General features: G+C 42.2%; 2 protein-coding genes across 6 annotated transcripts in view; one reads left to right on the top strand and one right to left on the bottom strand.

The window, feature by feature from the left end:
- The window catches only part of NSL1 (NSL1 component of MIS12 kinetochore complex), a gene marked incomplete at both ends in the record, with an annotated part of 30,708 nt that extends 27,364 nt beyond the window's left edge, over positions 1-3,344 (bottom strand). For both annotated transcript variants that reach the window (XM_080698329.1, XM_080698330.1), the window contains one exon: positions 3,111-3,344. In XM_080698329.1, coding sequence (XP_080554455.1) covers positions 3,111-3,344 — 234 coding nt within the window. The remainder of the gene's footprint in view (positions 1-3,110) is intronic.
- Positions 3,345-3,508: 164 nt separating this feature from the next.
- On the top strand, positions 3,509-23,270 carry TATDN3 (TatD DNase domain containing 3; the record flags this gene model as incomplete). Of its 4 annotated transcripts, none has more annotated exons than XM_080699585.1 (10): positions 3,509-3,574; positions 5,819-5,851; positions 7,410-7,483; positions 8,385-8,469; positions 10,541-10,603; positions 15,577-15,686; positions 15,853-15,908; positions 17,982-18,094; positions 18,477-18,551; positions 23,127-23,270. In XM_080699585.1, the coding sequence occupies 10 exons, from the start codon at positions 3,509-3,511 to the stop codon at positions 23,268-23,270; spliced, it is 819 nt and encodes a 272-aa protein (XP_080555711.1). The 4 variants fall into 4 exon arrangements, with proteins under 4 accessions (XP_080555711.1, XP_080555710.1, XP_080555709.1 ...); XM_080699584.1 differs by having other exon boundaries at positions 18,471-18,551; XM_080699583.1 differs by having other exon boundaries at positions 18,453-18,551.
- Positions 23,271-23,682: the final 412 nt, after the last annotated feature.

The following is a 23,682-nucleotide window of genomic DNA, read 5'->3' as shown; positions in this document are numbered from 1 at the left end:
TCTCCTTGAACCTCAGCTTCCCAAGTACTGGGAATTACAAATGTGTGCCACAACACTTGGCTTAGTACATTTATTTTTTCAATGAAGAATGATTCCAAATCAGTCACTGAAAAGGATGATGGCCACTTTACTATGACAGCCATTATGCCACTCCCGAGAAAATCTGCTGCATCAAAAGTATAAAATATACTCCCCCCCCCGCCCACTTGTGGTACTAGGATTGAACCTAGGGGCATTTTATCTCTGAACAACACCCCCAGCTTTTTATTTTTTATTTGAAACAGGGTCTCACTAAGTTGGTGAGGCTGATCTCAAACCTGGGATCCTTCTGTCTCAGCTTTCCAAGTGCTGGAATTACAGATGTGTGCTAATAATATACCTAGCTAAATACACTTTTTTTTTTTTTTTTTTTTTTTGCGCTACTGGGAATGGAACCCAGGGGCTTTCTACCTCCAAGCTACACCCCCACCCCAGGGTATTTTTATTCTTTATTTTGAAACAGGGTCTCACTGAGTTGTAAAGGGCCTCACTAAGTAGTAGCTGAGGCTCTCCGCAAACCATGATCCTCCTGTCTCAGCCTCCCAAATACTGGGATTACAAACATGCACCATCACACCTGTCTCTAAATATACTTCTTTTTTTTGGTGGTACTGGGGATGAAAACCAGGGGCCTTCTACCTCTGGGCTACACTCCCAGACCTATTTTATATTTATTTGAAAACAGGATCTCTTAAGCCAGCGGAGGCTCATTTCGAACCTGCGCGATCCTCCTGTCTCAGCCTCCCAAGCGCAGGGATTACAAGCATGCGCCACCACACTGGCCTTAAATATACTTCTTAATGAAAGAAAAAATAAAAGCTGCCAGGCATTGTGGCACATGCTTGTAATCCCAGTACTTGGGAGGCTGAGACAGGAGGATTGCTCAGGTTTGAAGCCAGCCTCCGCTACTGAGTGAGGCTCTCAGCAATTTAGTGAGACCCTGTTTCCAAATAAAGTATAAAATAAGTCTGGGAGTATAGCCTGGAGGTAGAAAAGCCCCTGGGTTCCACTCCCAGTACCACAATAAATAAATAAATAAAGGAAGGAAGTAGTAAGTGTAACAAATTTTGACAAGTTGAAATGTTCATGATACATTACAAAATGAGGAACTAAAGGAATTTGACAGTATCATCAAATTTTTAATACACATTCCCTATTACCCAACAATAGATAAAGTGATACATCAATATAAATATAGCCTGTGTCTTTCATCTACTGATATTTAAAATAAAACACAAGCAAATTCCCTTGGTAGTTAGTCTAAGGTTTCAAACTTTTATCTTGCAATTCACTTTAAGATCTCACTAAATATAAGAAGCCACATTCTTCTTTTCATGTAAGATAACTAAATGTTTTAAGCATCTAAGCATTTCCTAGAATCAAGTTATCACTGCAGTATTCTTCAAAAAAACTAAAAGCATACCAAGGTATGTGTATTCTTGCCTTGTTTGCAAGGAAAGAATCATGTTAAAACCACCATATACAAAACCATAATATAGAACAACAACCTTATAAGGTTTCTTTCTTTTTCTCTTTCTGTACTGAGGATGGGACAAAAAGGGTGCTCTGCCACTGACTATATCTCCAATTCTTCTTATTTTTGTATTTTGAAATAGAGTCTATCACCCATGGTGGCCTCGGACTCTCGGTCCTCCTGCCTCAGTCTTCTGAGAGCTGGGATTACAAGCCTGTGCCACTGTGAGTTTTCTTCATTCTTCCACTTAGTCTTTATTTTTACTTTTTGCACTGAGTCATTCACATTCATAAATGGGCTGACATAAGTTTTTAACTTTTTTCTTTAAATATAAATTGTATTCATTCTTAAGACAGACACCGATCCCTCAATTTCTTGTGTCTTTCTACAAAACCTGCCACCTCCAGGCTTCTGCAAATTATTTAAAAAAGGAAGAGGCCCATCCTTTAAAAGTGCCAACATGTGATATTGAGTTTATTTTTGTGGCACTGGGGAATGACCCCAGAGGTGTATACCTCTGAGCTTCACCCAGCCCACTTTTACTTTTTATTTGGAAATAGGATCTTGCTAGATTGCTGAGGGCCTCACTAAGTTGCTGAAGCTGATCTCGAACCTGCGATCCTCCTGTCTTAACCTCCCAAGTACTGGGATTACAAGTGTGCACCACCACATCCGGCTTTGATATTAAGTTTATAACCAATACACTTTCTTCACCTACTTTAGACTTACAAAGAAAATGTATAGCCGGGTGTGGTGGCACACAGTCCTAATCTGAGTTTTTGGGAGGCTGACACTGGAGGATCTCCCATTCCTCGCCAGTCTCAGCTACTTATAGTGAGGCCTTCTGCAGCTTAGTGAGAACGGTTCAAAATAAAGGATAAAATAGGGTGGGGGAGTACCTCAGAGGTAGAATGCCACTGAGTTCAAGCCACAGTACCGCAAAAGAAAGAAAGAAAAAAAAAATGTTTACAAGATATTCTAAAGTAGGTGAAAGAAAAGGCCAAAGCTACCCAGGTGGCTGACTTTCAGTAGTACCTTTTCCTAGAGAATTCCTCATAGAGGTCTATGTGCCTCTGCTGTCCAGTATGGGAATCACTAACCACTTCGTAGCTATTGAGTACTGAAAAAATAGCTAATCCAATCTACTGTGAATATCAGGCACCATATTTGAAAAGTTTAGTATGCAAAACACAAAACAACAACCTTATAAGGTTTCTTTCTTTTTCTCTTTCTTTCTGTACTGAGGATGGGACAAAAGGGGTGCTCATTTGATATTCATTTGTATCTCATTTCTATACAAGGCAAAATATCCTGGATAAAGTGAATATTTTTACTAATTTCACCTTTTTTTTCTCAGTTTTTTTTTTAATTACGCACGTATCTCGCTCTATGTTCTCCTGAACAGCACTGGTCTGAGTAATTAATAATACCCAGCTGACACCAGCATCTATTGGGTTCTCCCCTCGCGTTTCTCAGTCTGCTTTTACAGCAGCCTGGGGCATCGTCCGGTCTGCAGAGGCTTGGTGAAGGGTCTTTCCGAGCCTGAGACCCGCGTAGAGTGTAAAGGCGCGATAGGAGGGGTCTAACTGGCCCGTACCCACTGCGCGTCCCGCAGCGCCAGGTCCCGGATCTCTTCTGGCAGCGCGTCGCCGAGCTCTCGCACAAAGCGGCCGCACAGCTCTAGCGCTTCCGCCACGGCTCTCTTCGAGGTGCAGCGCACTCGGAAGTCTTCTCGGGGAGCGGCAGGGACCGAGGCCTGGCTGTCGGTCCCGGCCACTGTCTCTGGATCCTGTGGAGGGGCGATAACCACAGACTCAGGAACCCCCGCCATTTTTCCAGTTTGAACTGTAGGCAGGCACTGAGAGCGGAAGCCCGAGATGCCCCCACTCGGTGCATCGAGAGAGCGTCCGGCCGGAAACTCACGCTGACGCAACCTCTGCGTTCCGGCCCCGACTCCGCCGGCGCGTTTAGGAAGCGGTGGCTGAAGACGTGGCTATGGCAGCAACTGGCCCGGGGCTGGTCGATTGTCACTGCCACATCTCTGCCTCGGACTTTGACAGCGTATGTGAGGGCGAGGCGGGACTCGGGGGAGTGAGGAGGTTCCTGTCCTTTTCCTGCAGGTTGTCTTCCCCCCCCCCCCCTTTGGCGTGAAGCCCCAGATTCTCAGCCCTTGTCTGTGGACCTTTGTGATCTGCCTGATTTCATACTTAACTCCAGTGATACTGATTCCCCCCAACCCCTGATTCTGGAATAGAAGTAAATGATCTATCTCCACAAAAGTAGTGTTTGCCTTTTCTGTAGCCTTTTCTGCTGCCTTCCTTGGGCTCCTTACCTTACTTATTTTTATTCTGTATTTATTTTTGCAGGATAGAACCCAGGGCCATTCTACCTTCGAGCTACAACCCCAGCCCTTTTTATTTTTTATTTTATTTTATTTTATTTTATTTTTGCGGTACTGGGGATGAAACCCAGGGGCATTCTACCTCTGAGCTACACCCCAGCCATATTTTTTATTCTTTATTTTGAAACAGGGTCTCACTGAGTTGCAAAGGGCCTAAGTAGCTGAGGCTGTCCATGAACCTCGATTCTCTTTTCTCAGCCTCCCAAATACTGGGATTACAAGCATGCACCACCATTCCTGGCCTTATTTTGTGTGTGTGTATGTATTTATTTATTTTTATGCTGGGGATTGAACCCAGGGGCAATCTACTTTGGAGCTACACACACCCCCCAGCCCTTTTTATTTTGTATTTTGAAACAGGGTCTTGCAAAATTTTTGTTGAGGGGTACCATCCTCCTGTCTCCAGCTCCCATGTACTGGGATTACAGGCATGCTCTGTCACCCCTGGCTTAACTTTCTTCAGAAAGCGACTCCCCACCGGACACACCACATGCTCCAGTTCTAAAGGGGAAGAGAGGCAAACCAAGACACACACACACACACACACACACACACACACACACACACACGTAGTTACAAAGTGTTTTACCCACCAGGATGGAAACTAGATACAAAAAAATAGAGAAGAAAGAAAGGGTGTGAGTTTGGGGGTAAACTTCTTATGATACTTAAGGACAGGAAGACAAAAAGCCAGCCAACCAAGGGGCTGAGTTTATGGTTGGGAAGAGAGTAGACAGGTTGCAGGCTTCCCTAGGCAATATAAACTTTGACACATTCTAGTTACCAGAAGGCCGGATGAGCCTGATGAACTATAGAGGAATGATACATAACAGAAGAGGTTTTCAGGGAATGGGTAAGGTAGGTCAGTAAGAGTTTGGATTGCATTAGACTCACATTTTGGATCCATTAGATTTTTCTTTGTTTTGGTGGTATTTTTTAAAGATAAATTAGCAAGATCTAATAGCCATTTAAAGGTCACCTGCTGCTGTGCAAACAGATGGAGGAGAGGGATGGAAGCTAGACCAGTTAAGAGGATATCACAGTATATAGACAAGTGATGGTAGTTAGAACTCCAAGAATTGGGAAGTCTCGAGAGAAGTAGACATGGTGACATATGCTTGTAATCCCAGTATTTGGAAGTATGAGACAGGGGAATAGTAGGTTCGTGGCCAGTCTCAGCAACTTATCCAGGCCCTCCACAACTTAGTGAGACCCTATTTCAAAATACAAAATAAAAAGAGCCAGGCATGGTGGCACATGCCTATAATCCTAGTTACTTGGGAGGCTGAAACAGGAGGATGGCCAGTTTAAAGTCAGCCTCATCAGTTTAGTGAGCCCTTCTGCAACTTAGTAAGATCTTGTTTCAAAATAAACAACAAAAATAGGGCTAGTGGGCTCACTAAATTGCGAAGGCCTCATGTTGCTGAGACTGACCATGTATCTTGATCCTCCTGTCTCAGCCTTACAAGTACTGGGATTGCAAGCATGCACCACAACACCCAATTTTATTGTGTGTGTGCGTGCTAGATATTGAACCCAGGGGCATTCTACCTCCGAGCTACACCCCTAGCCTGATTTTTTATTCTTTATTTTGAAACAGTCTCATGAAGTTACAGAGGGCATCACTAAGTGGTTGAGGCTGTCTGTGCACCACAGTCCTCCTGTCTCAGCCTCCCAAATGCTGGGATTACAATGTGTGCCACCAAGCTTGGATTTATTTTTATTTTGAAATAGGGTCTGACTAGGTTGATGAGAGTCTCAGTACTTGTTGAGGCTGTCTTTGAACCTGTGATCCTCCTGCTTTGACTTCTCAGATGCTGAGATTACAGATGAGTGCCACCACTCCCAGCTAAGCAGTTACTTACTTATCTAGAAATAATTGTGATTACTTTTGTTTATTTTAGGATCTGGATGATGTGTTGGAGAAAGCCAAGAAGGTAAATATCTAAAATTGCTCTCTTGTTTTTCTTAATAATTTGGAGCTGTAGACTTTGTTGATGTTATTTAAGTAGTTAGTAATAAGTAGCATTTATTGTTTACTCTGTGGTGGGCACTGAGATAAGCTTTTTTTTTTTTTTTTTTTTGTGGTACTGGGGATGGAACCGAGGGGCATTCTACCTCCAAGCTACACCCCCCAGCCCTATTTTTTATTCTTTGTTGTGTGTGTGTGTGTGTGTGTGCGCGTGTGTGTGTGTGTGTGTGTGTGTCGGGGGATATTTGGGGATGGAACCCAGGGGCATTCGACTTCCAGTCTATATCCCCTGCCCTATTTTGTATTCTTTATTTGAAACAGGGTCTCACTAAGTTGTGGAGGGCCTAAGTAGCTGTGGCTGTCTGTGAACCACTATCCTCTGGTCTCAGCCACCCAAATGCTGGGATTGCAAGCCTGCACCACCATGCCTGGCTTCTTCTTTTTTTTTTTTTTTTTTTTTTTTTGGTTGTGGTACTGGGGTTCCTGGAAGCCCTTCTACCTCTGGGCTACACTCCCAGAGCTATTTTATACTTTTTTATTTGGAAACAGGATCTCTTAAGCCAGCACAGCTGGCTTTGAACCTGCACGATCCTCCTGTCTCCTCCTTCCAAGAGCAGAGATTACAAGCATGAGCCACCATGCCCAGCTTATTCTTCATTTTGAAACAAGGTCTCAGTGAGTTGCAAAGGGTCTCACTAAGTAGATGAGGCTGTCTGCTAACCCGGATCCTCTTGTCTCAGCCTTCCAAATGCTGGGATTGCCAGCATGGGCCACCATGCCTGTCTCGAGGTAAGCGCTTTTTAAACTTTATCTCATTTTATGTTTTTTTTAGATACTGGAGATTAAACCTAGGGGCACTCAACCTCCAAGCTAAACCACTAGCCCTATTTTTATTCTGTATCTTGAAACAGGGCCTCACTAAGTTTGCAGAGGGCCTCACTAAGTAGCTGAGGCTGGCCAGGAACCTATAATCCTCCTGTCTCAGCCTCCCAGGTACTGAGGTACAAGCATGAGCCACCACACCCAGATTATACAGTAGATGATAACAATGCCAAACTCACAGATTTTGTAGATTAAATTAGATAATATTTATATTCACTGAACATAAAGCCTGAAATATAGTAAGTACTCAGTGGTAGCCATTTTTATTATATTAATGGAGCCTGGGTAAGTAAGAATAAATAAAATGACAGAAAACTTTAAAATTTAATTTATTTTTTATTTTTTTATTTATTATCATTATTATTATTTATTATTATTTTTGTGTGTGTGTGTGTGTGGTACTGGGGTTCCTGGAAGCCCTTCTACCTCCGGGCTACACTCCCAGACCTATTTTATATTTTTTTATTTGGAAACAGGGTCTCTTAAGCCAGCGAGGCTGGCTCCGAACCAACGCGATCCTCCTGTCCCTGCCTCCCAAGCGCGGGGATTACAAGCATGTGCCACCACACCCGGCTAAAATTTAATTTAAAGTAAATGTGCATATTGTTTGGAACTCTTAACTCTTCTATTTTTTTTTCCAGGCCAATGTTATAGCCCTTGTGGCAGTTGCTGAACATTCAGGAGAATTTGAAAAGATTATACAACTTTCAGAAAGGTGCAACTTTTAATTAGAATTTTATTTATTTATTTATTGTGTGTGTGGGTGTATGTGTATGTTTGTGTGGTACTAGGGATTGGACCCAGGGCCTTCTACCATTGAGCTATACCCCTAGTGCTGTATTTTAATTTTTATTTTGAAATAAGGTCTGACTAGGTTGATGAGAGTATTACCACTTGGTGAGGCTGTCCTCAAAACTGTGATTCTCCTTTCTCAGCTCCCAAGTACTGGGATTACAGGCTTTTGCCACCATGCTCAACTGAAATAAAAAAAAAAATTTTATTTACACGGTATTGGATATTGAACCCAGAGACATTCTACCTCAAAGTTACATTCCCAGCCCTATTGTTATTCTTTATTTTGAAACAGGCTCTCACTAAGTTGCTGAGCACCTCACTAAATAGCTGAGGCTGTGTGTGAACCTGCAGTCCTCCTGTCTCAGCCTCCCACATACTGGGATTACAAGCATGTGCCACTATGCCTGGCTTAGAATTAAGATTTTAAAGAGTTGCAATTGCTAGGTGTGGTTTTACAGATCTGTATTCCCAGTAATTGAGAAGCTGAGATGGAGTGCAGGTTTGAGGCCAGCCTCAGCAACTTAGTGAGATCCTATTTCAAAATAAAAGACAAAATAGGGTTGGGGATATAGCTCTGAGGTAGAATGCTTCTGGGTTCAATTACCAATGCCATACACACACACAAAAAAAAATGAAATAAAAAAATAGTTACTGTTAATGACACGGTTACGATGTCAGACTGATATTATAATGATTTAATGTGGAGAAAAAAGCATATTAACATTGACCTAAAAAGAAATTCTTTTCTACTCATTCTTTAGAGTCACATCGTAGTCTCCTAGTCTACTATTCCAGCTTTCTTAATTTGTTTATGTCTTCAGGTATAATGGGTTCATCCAGCCATGCTTGGGTATTCACCCGGTTCAAGGACTTTCGCATGAAGACCAAAGAAGCGTCACATTAAAGGTAAAAGTCATGTCAAAACAAGAACTGTAGAGAGTATAATAACCTTTGACCCAGTCTTTATAAGAAAATAATACAAAGAAGGAGTTGGACATAGTGGTGCACACTTGTAATCCCAGTACTTGGGAGGCTGAGACAGGAAGATGGCAGGTTCACAGCCAGCTTCAACAAGTTATTAAGGCCCTCCGCAACTTAGTGAGACCCTGTTTCCAAATAAAAAAGAAATAGGGCTGGGGATATAGCTCAGAGGTAGATCATTCCTGGATTCAATCTCTAGTACCACAAGAAGAAAGAGAGAGAGAGAGCGCGAGGGAGGGAGGAAGGAATACAAAGAAAGAAACAATATGTTCTTTCAAAAATATGTTTATAATGTTATTTATAATAGAGAAAAATAGAAACAGTCTAGAGGTTTAGAAATAAAGGAATCAAAGTCGGCAACACTTATAATCTCAGTACTTGGGAGGGTGAAACAGGAGGATTGCAAGTTTGCAGCCAGCCTCAGCTACTTAATGAGGCCCTCTGCAACTTAGTGAGACCTTGTTTCAAAATAAAGAATTAGAAAAAATAAAAAAACAGCCAGGCCTGGTGGCTCATGCTTGTAATCCTAGCATTTGGGAGGCCAAGATGGGGGCGGGGGGGCATCATGGTTCATGAACAGCCTCAGCGACTACTTAGTAAGGCCCTTTGCAACTCAGTGAGACCCTGTTTCATTCAAAATAAAGAATAAAAAATAGGGCTGGGTGTGTAGCTCCGAGATAGAATGCCCCTGGGTTCCATCCCCAGTACTGAGTACGTCAAAAAGCTTCCCTGATATCTAGATTCCTATACTCTTAATTCCTCGTGACAATGATAATTCTTCTTTATCAACTCCACTAGCATATATTCCTTTGGTGTTAATTTACTCACCTTCATCTTTTTTATCTCTTTTGAGGCATAATCATGAAATCTCGTATTCCTCTGTCATTTGCTTTACCTCCCTTTTTTAAACTCTCTATTCTGATTATCTTTAGTAGAAGTACTTTGATGTTTATATATTCTGAAACTAAAATCCACAAAGTAATTTAAAAATTATCTAACCATTCATCTTTTCCCCCACCTCAGAAGGGAACAGTTTCAGGGTTAATAGTATGCAACTACTTAAATAGTTAGTAGACAAGCTTATATATGATATTTATTGTCTATATTGTTGAACCTTTAGGATCAATAGACCAAGCAATATGTAATACCCCACACTCACATGCAAAGATTACCACCTGGTGGCTCACTTCTTTCTCAGCTATTTCTGGAATCTAAGTTGCTTTTCTCTGTTTCATCTATTTCAAGAAATCCAAATCAGACCTAACTGCTAGGAAATGTTTCCTAAAGAGAAGGCAATGTTTGAGTGGGAATCTTCATAAAAAGTCATATTCTTAAAACTTGAATATGTGTGGGATATGTTTCTGTTCAGATTTATAGGTATAGGTACTCACAGTTATAAAAGGATTGCCATCCCTGGTTAATTGACTTATTAAGTACACTATGTATATGTGTGGTACTGGAGATTGAAGCCAGGGGCATTCTACCACTGATCTATCTACTCCCAGAACTATTTATTTATTTATTTATTTTATTTTATTTATTATTATTATTATTTTTTTTTTTTTTTGGTGGTACTGGGATTCCTGGAAGCCTTTCTACCTCCGGGCTACACTCCCAGACCTATTTTATATTTTTGAAACAGGGTCTCCTAAGCCAGCGCGCGCAGCTGGCTTCGAACCTGCGCGATCCTCCTGTCTCTGCCTCCCAAGCGCGGGGATTACAAGCGTGCGCCACCACGCCCGGCTATTTATTTATTAAATTTTAAAACAGGGTCTTGCCAGGTTGATGAGTCGCACTACTTGCTGAGGTTGTCCTCAAACCTGTGATCCTCCTGTCTCAGTTTCCCAAGTACTAGGATTATAAGCAGATGCCACCAGGCCCAACTCATTAAGGCATTATATGTATGCAAAGCCTAGCACACAATAGGTGCTCCTGAAATATTAGTACCTTTTTCCTTCCATTTTAACAAGTTGTTTTTGTTGTTGTTTCCTTCTAGGATCTGGATGTAGCTTTGCCTATTATTGAGAATTATAAGGATCGGTTGTTGGCAATTGGAGAGGTAATGAGACAGGAGATGGCATGTCCCCCTCTACCTCCCCCCCTACACACCTTGCACATGGGAGCAGTTAGAGGAAATCAGGTTCAGAAAATGAAACTGAAACATAACCCAAGCCTCCACAAAATGTGGATCCAATCAAGACCTGCCCCGCTGTCCTGAGGCTATATAATCTCTTATTATGTAACAATGCAATTGAGTTGGGGGGGTTGCAAAGGAGGTAAGAACCAGCCAAGTTATTAAAGGCCTCTTTAATTAAACTGGCACCTTTGGCAAGGTCTCCCGACCGTGGGGGGAAAGGATCGATGACTGGACAACAGAGTCAGGATCAGCAGAGTCATGGTGGGCAGACTCACGATCAGTAGAGTCATGGTTGGCAGAGTCACACGGCAGAGAGGAAGTGAGGGTATTTATCTTGGGGTGCAGCTAATAGCATGGGAATGCTGGTCCTTTCCCGACATCTGAGTCTCGCGACTTCTGGAGTCTTACCCTTCCCCGCCAGGTCAGGAGTCTCACGGCATCTCTACTCTGGCTTCTGGGGTTCTGCCTCCTGTTCCCACTGCGGGGTCCTGTGAGGGAAGGGAGGGACCCAACCTATTAATCTCTATTTTGACACTATTGGAGCTTTAGTCTTCTGGGTCCTACCAATGAGAATAAAAAGTTTCTCCTTCCCAACCTGGTCTCCAGGTTGTTATTCTCTCCATGCCTGTCCTCCTGAAACAATTGGTGAGCCATTCAGAAGGCCCATGGTACGGGAGATTCTAGCCTGGGACATTTTGCCCCTTCCTTGACTCGATGTGGGGTGCCGAAAGCCAGCTTTCATATAGTTATCGTAAGGAAAATCCGTGTTCCTTCATGATGATTTAGGGAATTTTGATGAATGTCTGCTGGATTTTGTCTGCAATACTATCCGCTGTCTGAAAACTTGAACAAACTCATGACACAGTTTAGCAGGTAAACACCAAGAATTAATACGAAGTCTTTAGATTTAGTTGTCAGATATATTTCTCTAGCGGCTGAGCATTTTCCTTCTTTTAATAATCCATATTCCTATCACTAACCTTCTGCAACTTCTTTTCTTTTCTGATTACCCTAATTCTCTCTTTCCCATTCGGGCCAATCTCAGGATAAGCTCTTCTTCATACAAAATACTTTCCTATTCTCACCATATTTTCTTTCTTTCTTTCATCTTTACACATCTATTTTATTTGTCCTTTGTTTTGACATAGCTATTTTTAACCAGGTGGTGTCGCTGTAACTCCAGGCATCACTATTACTACTTGTAAAAGCCAAGGTCAAAGGTGGACTGGAATGTTGCTACTGCCTCTAATTACCATTTGAACAAGGCTCATCTAATTACCATTTGAGCAAGGCTGAAAGTTTACTGGAAGGAATATTTTACATGGATTTAATTTCTTTCGCCGTCCTAATCTTTTTTCCACCAGAGCAATTTCATGTGGAAAGTTAAAAGAATCATTACCAAAAGGATAGTAGTTATGAAAGAATATCTAAGAGTGGAGAATACTTTTTGCCAGCGACCACACCTTCTCTCGGGGCTTATTTCTCACGTTGAGAATCACCTATGAACTGCACGAATGCAGATGCCGAGAGGGCGTGGCTGCAGCTGGTATCTGCAGTGGGGGACCCAGCTTCCCTGCTGATACCAGTCTACTGAGCGCACCAGGGCCTCAACAGGGAAGCTGACGTCCCTCATGGCCACCAGAGGAAAAACATGGACTAGGGACAGAACAGGGACACCAGCAGACGTCTGAATCATGGTATAAAAGCCCCGGGGTGACTAGGAACCTGTCCTACTGGACAGAAGAAGGGTCTGATCAACCTCCATGGACTCTGAGTCCTGACACTAGGCAACTGTCAGGAAACCAGGACCCAGGAGAAAAGGGAGGGTGTCAAGTGACTGACAGTTGTATGGTGTGTGTCTGAGAGGACAAGAACTATGGATTCTAATCACAGTCCATAGGACCAGAGCAAGTTCAGAGTTCTCATCTGTGGTTCCAGGATGACCTCAGTGCTCAGTGCAGCACTGACCTGAGAGCTGGAATCACCGGCTTGTCAGAGCTAAGAGGGGCCTGAAATATCCTCCCAAGACTGGCCAGAAACGAACGAAGCAAGGATTGTCTGTTATCTGTGTTGCATCAAAATGTGAAGGACACAAGGAAAGTAGATTCCATCCTAAAACAATGATCACAAATTTCAAGAAAAGATATAATGGGAACTATGGGGAGAAATTTAAGTCCTGGTAAGCTGTGGACCCTCTGTGAGATAGAGTGGCCAGCTCTTGTTATAGGGTGGCCTACAGATTCATTCAGTAGAGTTTTAGTTCAAAAGGTATGGAATATAATCACCAGAGACTCTGGGCACTGATACCAAACCCCCTATATAGATTCATGACTTCAGTTAGTCATCCACCCTCTCCCTGGCTGAGGAGTCCAGTCTCCAGAGTTCTAGTAGCTAGGAACAGACAGGAAATGTTGACTTCCAAGAAACTGCCAGAAAAAGCCCCAGTCAGAGACCCAAAAGAGCTAGAAGTGTCATTGCCCTATAATCCTGCTAATCAGACTGAGTGACTGTCCCCATCTGCACCCACTGTGCCATCTTCTGGGGCCAGTAATTTGGCTTTTGGCTTCCCAGCCCCTGAGGGGATCTTGGGGCCAGCAGTCCTGTCCTCATAACCCCAAACCTGCCCCTCAGGCCAGGGAACCCCAGACCAGCACAGTAATTTCCCTTTCTGGAACTATATGGACTGGGAACAGTAGATATAGATGGAGAGGTGGTCCCAGGGCAGCCAACTCTAGTGTATCAGCAGTTCGCCACAGACCTCCTTAACTAGAAGTATCACACTCCTTCCTATTCAGAAAATCCTCAAGGCCTTGTGAGTTTGATCCAGTTCACTGTCAGACTTACAACCCTACCTGGAGAGATTGCAGATAGCTGTTTCTCACTATCTTCAAAATGGAGGAACAGAGGCAAGTCCTCCAGGCAGCTACCCAGTGCATTGAGGAAACTGCTTCTGTTGGGAACTGTGGACCAAGCAACATATGCTAGACTCTTTTTGCACACAGAAAATCCTAACGGGGACCCCAAGGTCCCACAAGATGTGGTGAGCCTTTAGGAATATCAAGAGCTGAACATTCTGTCATTATGAGCCCTGTTGATCCTATTATTAGAGACTGAATAAATATTGTTGGGGCTACAGGATAAACCAACCAGCAGGCCTTCTGCAGTCCCAGGCACTGCACTGTAGGACAAGTCTTTATATGCCAGAATGTCCAGTGCCACTGCTGGCGAGAGACATCTTGAGCAAATTGTGTCTCGGTACCTCCCACAAGGGGCTCATCCTCACCCTGCAGGTTCCCAAGAAGGAAAAATGGAGATTGTTTGAGGGCCAAGAAAGAGAGTCCTAAACCTGTATGGGCAGAAGAGAACCTTCTAGGTCTTGTAAAAAAAAAAAAAAAAGGCCCTGGTGTTAATATAACTTAAACGTGGGGCCCAGACTCTGCCTGAGACAATAATCAATTCCCCAGCAAATCTTGGAAGGCATTTACCTGCACCTGGAGAGGCTGCTAAAAATGGCATCATCCCCTGCTAATCTACCTGGAACATACCGCTCCTGCCCAGTATGAAAGCCAGGAACTCAAAATTTTTGTCCAGTACAAGATCTCTGGGCCATCAACCAAGTAACTGTCTCCCTGTACCAAATGATGCCTGACCACCACATCTTCCTCAGCCACCTCTTGTCCACCACCATCAGGTTCAGCTGCCTGGATCTCAGTGATGTCTTTATCAGCATCCCACTGGCCCCTGCCAGGCAGGAACTCTTTGCTTTCAAGTAGAAAAATACACTTTCAGGACTAAAAAACTAGTTCACCTGGACTCAACTGCTGTAGGGGTTCAGAAATGTCCCCACTATCTTTGGGGAAGCCCTCGCAAGAGATCTCCAAACTTTTCCCACAGAGGAGCTAGAGTACATGTTCCTCCAGGATGTAGATGACCCTGTATTGGCACACAAGACTTTAAAAGAATACACAAAAAGCACTGATGCCCTGCTTTGCCATTTAGTGCAGATACAAAGTCTCCAGGAAAAGGCCTAAATATGTCAGAGGAAGGTCTTCAGATACCTTGAGTTTCATTTCAAACAAGGAGAGCAACTTTTAGGGACCAGGAGAAAAGAGGTAATCTGAGCCATTCCAGTTCCAGATTCCTGGAGGCTTTAAGAAAATTCTTAGAAGCCGTGGGATTCTGCTGACTCTGGATCCCTGACTTCACTGTGACTACTTAGCCTCTACCTAAAGCCATAAGGGGGGACAAAGAGAACCTCTAATCTGGAGAGAGGACCAACAGACAGCATTCAAACTACTGAAGCTACAAGAAGCTCCAGCACTGGGAACACTGGAACTAGATAAACTGTCTACTCTATACATCTCAAAAGAAACAAACAAACAAACAAAAAATGGCAGTCAGACTCCTGGTACAAAAGTTAGGGTCATGAGAATGTCTGGTCAAGTCCTGGTGCAAAAGCTAGGATCATGAGATTGTCCTGTTACCTACCTCTCAAACCAGTTGGATGGAGCTGCAGCTTGATGGCCGCCATGTTTACAAGCTGTGGCATAACAGAGTGGCTTTCCCAGGAGGCTGACAAATTGTTACTCAGACAATGCTCTTGTATCCATGTGCCCCATTTGGTCCTCACCCTCATGAATGCTAGAGGACATTTGTTTAGGTGACCAAGTCTCCTGTGTGAAAACCCACGTTATGTAAACTAAGCACCATAAACCCTGCTATGCACTTACTCATAGGAAAAGGGGGACCTACCCATGACTGAGAAGAAGTAATTGATCAAGTCTATTCAGGTCGCCTGACCTAAAGGATCTGCCTCTTAAAAACCAATTCATAGTATCTCTTCTGGGATTCATTAAACCATAAATATGTAATTCTGTTTCCTTTTTCTGTGACAGGTTGGATTAGATTTCTCCCCCAAATTTGCTGCCACTGATGAACAGAAGGAAGCGCAAAGACAAGTCCTAATCAAACAGGCCCAATTAGCCAAGAGACTAAATTTGCCTTTGTAGGTTCATTAATTATCTTTCTATGTTAATAGCTATAGAGCAAATTAAATAATCAACGAATCTTTCAGAAATAAGCTCTACCTCTCTTTTTCTTTGAATTATTTAAGAGAACAAAAGTACTACTTTCAGATTTAAAAGTACTAAAAGAATTTTGTTATTAAACAGAAATGTTCACTCACGCTCAGCTGGAAGACCTACCATCAGACTCTTACAAGAACAAGGTACTTAGGTTCCTGAGACTTAAATGTGCCTGATGTTCAAGTTTGACAATGCCAATTCCTATTCTCACAGCACAAGCAGTGTTTCAACTTGCTTTCATAAAGAAAAGGAATAGGGAAAGAACAGAGAAGGAAATTAAGATAATTTTGCAAGTCAGACTGCTATTTACAATGTTTTCAGCACAATTATATTTATCAAGGCAGGATCGTGCAAATGAAAAATTGAATTAAATAATTTATATTTCTTAATTCTAAAAGTGTCAGCTTCAATTTCTAAATCACCTTGTTTAACAAGAAATAAAAAACAAGCTGGGTGTGGTGGTGCATGCTTGTAATCCCAGCATTTGGGAAGCTGAGACAGAGGATCATGGTTTGTGGACAGCCTCAGCTACTACTTAGTGAGTCCCTCTGCAACAGTGAGACTCTGTTTCAAAATAAAGAATAAAAAATAGGGCTAGGGGTGTAGTTCGGAGGTTAAATGCCCCGAGGTTCCATCCCCAGTACCACACACACACACACACAGACAGAAATAAAAAACAGAAGGGCAACGACCACAATCACATTGGGTCAGTGCTTTGCATGGTTTTTGGCTCTTGCTTCAGAGAATGGCATTGCACTGCTTGTGGCCATCCTGTGTAAAATGCACTGTCACCTTCACCAGTTTTTCCTAAAGTTAAAAAAAAAAAACAGCATTATTTTTCAAATTTTTAAAAATCCCATCCACATTTAAAAAATTTTTTTAAATGTCATCGCAGTAAGAAATATTCTTTGAGACTTATAGAAACAGAAAGAAAACTGACATGCTTAACAAGAAGTATATTTATGTGTGTGTATGTGTTTATGTGTGTGTGTGTAAAAGACTACAGTAGTTGATTGTTACCTGATTTCAATAACTCACAAATAGCCACAACTGCCATTTGAAAAAAAACACTGTCAAATAATGAATTGAAATTGCCTGTAGCTGGAAAACATTGTATTTCTCTCTCCCTCTCCCTCTCTCCTCCCCTCCCTCCCTCACCCTCTCCCTCTCCTCCATCTCCCTCGCCCCCTCCTCTCTATATACTGGGGGTGGAACCTAGAGGCGCCTGTAGCTGGAAGACTGTATTTCACTCTCTCTCGATACTGGGGATGGAACCTAGGGGCATTCTCCCTCCAAGCTACACCCATAGCCCTTTTTTTTTTTTTTAATTCTTTATTTTGAAACAGTCTCACTGAATTGCAAGGGGCCTCACTAAGTAGCTGAGGCTGTCCACAAACCTTGATCCTCCCATCTCAGCCTCCCAAATACTGGGATTACAAGCGTGTGACACCATGCCCAGCTTCAACATTGTATTTTTTAATGATGAACACTAAAACCTTCTTGAATCACTGAATGCATGATTTTTATGCAGACTGAGCAACAATCCTTTAAGCACTAGAGTTGGTGTTATGAAGCCAACTCTTTGTGAGTCATTTAGCTTTTCATTTCTTCTTTCACTAGTATTTTTGCTAGGAAAATCAACTTGACTGCCCCCAAACCTCCTGTTAGGAATACTAATTTTTATTCATATTTATTTATTTATTTATTTATTGAGGTACTGGGGATGGAACCCAGGGGCATTTTACCTCCAAGCTACACCCACAGCCCTATTTTTTTATTCTTTATTTTGAAACAGGGTTTCACTGAGTTGCGAAGGTCCTCACTAAGTAGCTGAGGCTGTCCATTAACCATGATCCTCCTGTCTCAGCCTCCCAAATGCTGGGATTATAAGCATGCGCCACCACGCCCAGCTAGGAATACTAATTTGACAGACAGATTTATAGAAAAGATCTGATGGTACTGGACATTTAAATAATAGTTTTAAATTTGTATTTCATTTCTGAAGATTGAAATTCTGCAGAGTAAGAATTTACCTTATTTTTATTCTACTCTTTGAACACTGTATTTACCCTTTAGAAGCCATAGAATCTCATCTTTATATAATAATGACCAACATTTACTTAAAATTTCAGATCTCTGTTGTTCAATTTGATTAATGAGAAACCCTTTTGTTAAGTAAATAAAATGCAGCTCTGACTTGTCTTTCCTTTGGGGAGGTGCTGACAAGGTGCTGCTTCATGCCTTTGATGGCCGGCCGTCGGTGGCCATGGAAGGAGTAAAAGCTGGCTACTTCTTCTCAATTCCTCCTTCAATCATAAGAAGTAAAGAGGTAAATTCTTTAAACTTATCTAACACTTCATGATATACAATTTAAAATATAACTAAGAAGCCAGGAGTGGTGGTGCACGCTTGTAATCCCAGCATTCGGGAGGCTGAGACCAGAGGATCAAGGTTAGCGGACATCCTCAGCTACTTAGTGAGGTCCTCCGCAACTCAGTGAGACCCGGTTTCAAAATAAAGAATAAAAAATAGGACAGGGGGTGTAGCCCAGAGGTCGAATGCCCCTGGGTTCCATCCCCAAACCCCCACACACAAAAATAAATAAATAAAATATAACTATGATGCATTCACATGTAGATCTAAGATTCCTCTCTGTATCTTCAGTTTTTACATTTTAAACTTACTAGCTTTCTTTCTTCTCTAAGAAACAGAAACTTGTGAAGCAATTACCTTTGACTTCTATCTGCTTAGAAACAGATTCACCTGTGCTAGGACCGGAAAAACAGGTAAATGATTTTCTTATTTCTACATTATTTAGATTGTATTTTTCTTTTTTCTTTTCTTTATTTTGTGGTACTGGGGATGGAACACAGAGGTATTTGACCTCCAACCTCTACCCCCAGCCCTATTTTTTATTATTTATCTTCGAAGCAAGGTCTCAAAAAGTTGCAGAGGGCCTCATTAAGTAGCTGTGGCTGGCTGTGAACCTCAGATTATTGTATCTTTCATCTGAGCTACTTTCAGATTAGCTGTGTTTCTCACTATGGAGTGAAAACAGTGGAATCCTAATGGTAGGTTGAGGTTTCAGAGCAGCTTTGAGTTCTTTTCTATAAATATAGCTGTTGTGCTCCAAAGAATATTACTGGATAGGGAGCATGTGCTAGTTTATGTAGACATGAGAGTGTAATAACAGCAGTGTCTGGAGCCGGAAAGACTTCAAGTCCTGTCTTTGTTACCCACTAGCTGACTTTGGCCAAGCTACTTAATCTCACTGAAACTGTTTTTTAATTTATAAAATGGCCTGGCATGGTGAATCACGCTTGTAGTCCCAGTACTTGGGAGGCAGAGACAGAAGGATTGCAAGTTCGAAAACAGCATCAACAACTTAGTGAGACCCTGTTTCCAAATGAGAAGTAAAATAGGGCTGGGGGTGTAACTCAGAGGTAGAATGCCCCTAGGTTCAATTCCTAATCACACACACACACACACACACACACACACACACACACACAGATGTAAAATAATAAATTAAGAATTATGGTAAGGATTAAATTAAGTCATGTATATGAAAGTGTTTAGCAGCACCTGGTATATAGTAGGTAATCAATAAATGTTCATTTTTCTTCTTCTTTTTTTGGGGGCTACTGGGGAGTGAACCCAGGGGCATTCTACCTCTGAGCCATACCCCTTAGCTAGCCCAGTTTTACTTCTTATTTTGAAACAGGGTCTCACTAAGTTGCTGGGGCTGGCCATGATCTTGTGATCCTCCTGTCTCAGCCTCCCAAGTACAAGTGTGCACCACCCACCATGCCATGCACTTTTCTTCTTTTATTTATTTATTTACTTATTTATTTTTGTGGTGCTGGGAGGGAACCCAGGGCCATTCTACCCTTAAGCCACACCCCAGCCTGGTTTTTTATTCTTTATTTATTTATTTTTATTTTTTATTTTTTTGGTGGTACTGGGGTTCCTGGAAGCCCTTCTACCTCCGGGCTACACTCCCAGACCTATTTTATATTTTTGAAACAGGGTCTCTTACGCCAGCGCGGCTGGCTTCGAACCTGCGCGATCCTCCTGTCTCCGCCTCCCAAGCGCGGGGATTACAAGCGTGCGCCACCACGCCCAGCCTTTTATTCTTTATTTTGAAACAGAATCTCACTAAGTTGCAGAGAGCCTCACTAAGTGGCTGAGGCTGTTGAGGAACCCAGATCCTTCTGTCTCAGCCTCCCAAGTACTAAGATTACAAGCATGCACTACCACCCCTGGCTCTATTATTTGTTTGTTTGTTTGTTTATTTATTTATTTATTTATTTATTTATTGCAGTATTGGAGATTAAACCCAGGGGCATTCTACCTCCAAGTTATACTCCCAGCCCAGCCCTATCTTTTTTTTTATTCTTTATTTTGAAACAGGGTCTCACCAAGTTACTGAGTGACTCAGTAAGTAACTGAGGCTGGCTTTGAACCTGTGATCCTCCTGTCTCAGCCTCCCAAGTACTGGGATTACAAGCGTGCACCACCACAACTATCTCTTTTATTTTTATTTATTTGTTTGTTTGTTTATTTTTGTGGCACTGGGGATTGAACCCAGGGGTATTCTACCTCTGAGCTACACCCCCTATTTTTTTATTCTTTATTTTCAAAAGAGATCTCACAAAGTTGTGGAGTACCTTACTAAGTAGCTAAGGCTGGCTTCAAGCCTGAGATCCCCCTGTCTCAGCCTCCCAAGTACTAGGAACTAGGATTACAAACATGCACCACCATGCCCCGCCCATTTTTCTTCTTTTAATTAGCATGCTGTGATTTTTTTTATAGCACAAGTAGTGATATAATCAAAGATTTACTTATATGAACTTTGCTGTAGTATCTCATTTTGTTATTGTAGACCACAACAAAAAATCATTTTAAATTTTATAATGCTTTATTTATTTATTTATTTTTGTGGCACCAGGGGTTGAACCCAGGGGCATTCTACCTCTCAGCTATACCTGCAGCCCTATTTTTTATCCTTTATTTTGGAACAGGGTCTCACTAAATTGCAGATGGCCAAATTGTAGCTGAAACTGGCCAAGAAACTGCAATCCTCCTGTCTTAGCCTCCCAAGTACTGTGTGTGTACCACCACACCCAGCTTTAAAAAACAAAACAAAACAAAACAAAAGTTTCACTAAGTTTTAGAGGGTCTCACTAAATTGCTGAGATTGACTGAGAACCTGAGATATTCCTGTCTCAGCTTTCCAAGTACTGGGATGATAAATGTGCCCTACCACGCATGGCTATGCTGTATTTATTTGTTTGTTTGTTTGTTTGTTTGTTCAGTGATGGGGATTAAACCCAGGGACAGTCTATCTTTGAGCTACACCTCCAACCCTATTTTATTTGTTTGGAAACAGAGTCTTACTAAGTTGTGGAGGGCCTAAGTTGCTGAGGCTGGCTGCAAACCTGTGAGCCTTCTGTCTCAGCGTCCCAAGTACTGGGATTACAAGTATACACCACCAGGCCCAGTTATGCTACTGGATTTTTTTTTTTTAACTTTATTTTGTGGAGGGGGGATACCAAGGATTGAACCCAGAGACATTCTTCCTGGAAGTTATATCCCCAGACCTATTTTATTTTTATTTAGAATCAGGGTCTCATGAGGCTGATGAGAGTCCCACTTAGTCTCACTAAAAGCCTGTCCTCAGACCTCCTTTCTCAGCTCCCGAAGTACTGGGATTACCAATATGTGCCACCATGCCCGACTTTGTGCTACTGTTTTATATTTTAATTTTCTGGAAGGGAGCCATAGTGTCTGATTTATTTGTTTTAGACAGTGCCTGTTACAATTACCTCTTGTTTGTTTGTTTATTACTAGGGATTGAATTCAGGAATGTTATACCTCCAAGCTATGCCCCCAGCCCTTTTATTTTTTATTTGGAAACAGAGGCTAAGTTGCTGAGGCTGGCTTTGAACCTGCGATCCTCTTGTGTCAGCCTCCCAAGAACTGGAATTGCAGTCATGTGCTATCACACCTGGTTTGCAATTACCTCTTACTAGACAATTTGATAAGTGCCAGTGACTGCCCATCAGATCTGTGTTTTCATGTCTACCAAATTCAGAAAAATGACACTCAAAATTCAGAGGTTTGAAAACAGTGGAGAGTATTATGTAATTATTAGCAAGTGATGATTATTTGTGATTACAATATAAATTTTGCTAATTAATTATACTTTTTATAAATCTGGGTTTTTTTGTTTTTTTTGTTTTTTTGTTTTGCAGTACTAGGGGTTAAGCCCAGGGCATTCTACCACCAAGCTATACACCTAGTCCTATTTTTATTCTTTATTTTGAAACAGGGTCTCACTAAGTTGAGGAGTGCCTCACTAAGTAGCTAAGGCTGGCTGATCCTGCGATCCTCCTGTCTCAGCCTCCCAAACACTAAGGTTACAAGTGTGCACTACCACACCTGGCAATAAATCAACTTTTATAAGAATGTAGAAAACAGGAATGAGAAAGCAGAGAATTTTTCTATCGGGTAAAGGACTGAATGTTATAGAATTACTGTGGTGATTAATATAAAATGGAAAAAAAAGAACTTAGAAGTTTCTTCTAAAGAGTTATTCCATCAGACAAGCTAGCCTCCACGTATTGAGCTCGGGACTTCAAATATTAATACCCCAATGTTCTTTTCAGGAGCAACATAGACTTAGATTCAATTGTGCCACCATACCATCTCCCTAGCTGTCATCCCCTTATTTAAAAAAAAAGTGCTAAAAAAAAAGTGCTAATAAAAAAGTAAATTAAGCCAGGCGTGGTGGGGCGCACTTGTAATCCCCATGCTTGGGAGGCTGAGACAGGAAGATCACACAGGTTTGAAGCCAGCCTCAGCTACTTAGTGAGGCTCTCAGCAACTTAGTGAGACCCTGTTTCCAAATAAAGTATAAAATAGGTCTGGGAGTGTAGCCTGGAGGTAGAAAAGCCCCTGGGTTCCACCCCCACTACCACCAAAAAAAGGGGGGGGGGGCAAAAAGCAGCTCATCACCTGATTTTTTGAGGGAAGGTTTTTTTGTGTGTGTGTGGTACTGGGGATTGAACCCAAGGGCATTCTACCTCCGAGCTACATCCCTAGCCCTATTTTTTTTAATTCTTTATTTTGAGACAGGTTCTCACTAAGTTGCAGAGGCTGCACTAAAATAGCTGAGGCTGGCTTTGAGTCTGCGATCCTCCTGTCTCAGCCTCTCAAGTACCAGGATTACAAGTGTGCGCCACAATACCTGGCTAATCTGCTGTTTTTACCCACACTTTTTCTTGTGTTTTAGCTGCAGTCTCCAAGGCTCTGCTTCCCTTAAGTGTCTTAAAGCAGTGTCTGCTTTGTTGTTTCAGGTCCGAAATGAGCCTTGCAACGTTTCCATCTCCGCAGAATACATTGCCCAGGTGAAAGGGATCTCAGTGGAAGAAGTTACAGAAATTACAACACAGAACGCACTGAAACTGTTTCCCAAACTTCAAGACCTGCTTCAGAAATAGCTTCAAAACCATCCATTGCAAAGCCAAATCAACTGCAGGGGCAGCACTGTAGGAAAAGAAATATTCAAATTCAGAATCTGAACAGAAAAGGCCATTTCATAGGGTTATGGGATGTGTGTGTGTGTGGTACTGGGGATGGAACCCAGGGGCATTCTACCTCTGAGTGACACCCCCAATTTTTTTATGTGTGTGTGTGTGGTGCTGGGGATGAAACCCAGAGGCTTTCTACCTCTGGGCTATACTCGCAGCTATTTTATTTTTTATTTGGAAACAGGGTCTCACTGAGTTGCTGAGAGCCTCACTAAGTATGAGGCTGGCTTTGAACCTGTGCGATCCTCCTGCCTCAGCCTCCCAAGTAAGCGTGCGCCACCACACCCGGCTCTCCCCCAATTTTTTTATTCTTTATTTTGAA

The sequence above is a fragment of the Muscardinus avellanarius genome (genome assembly GCF_963383645.1).
Source record: "Muscardinus avellanarius genome assembly, chromosome: 7".
Taxonomy (NCBI): domain Eukaryota; kingdom Metazoa; phylum Chordata; class Mammalia; order Rodentia; family Gliridae; genus Muscardinus; species Muscardinus avellanarius.
The sequence above is the reverse complement of the archived record's forward strand: the minus strand, read 5'-3'. Positions and strand labels throughout refer to the sequence as shown.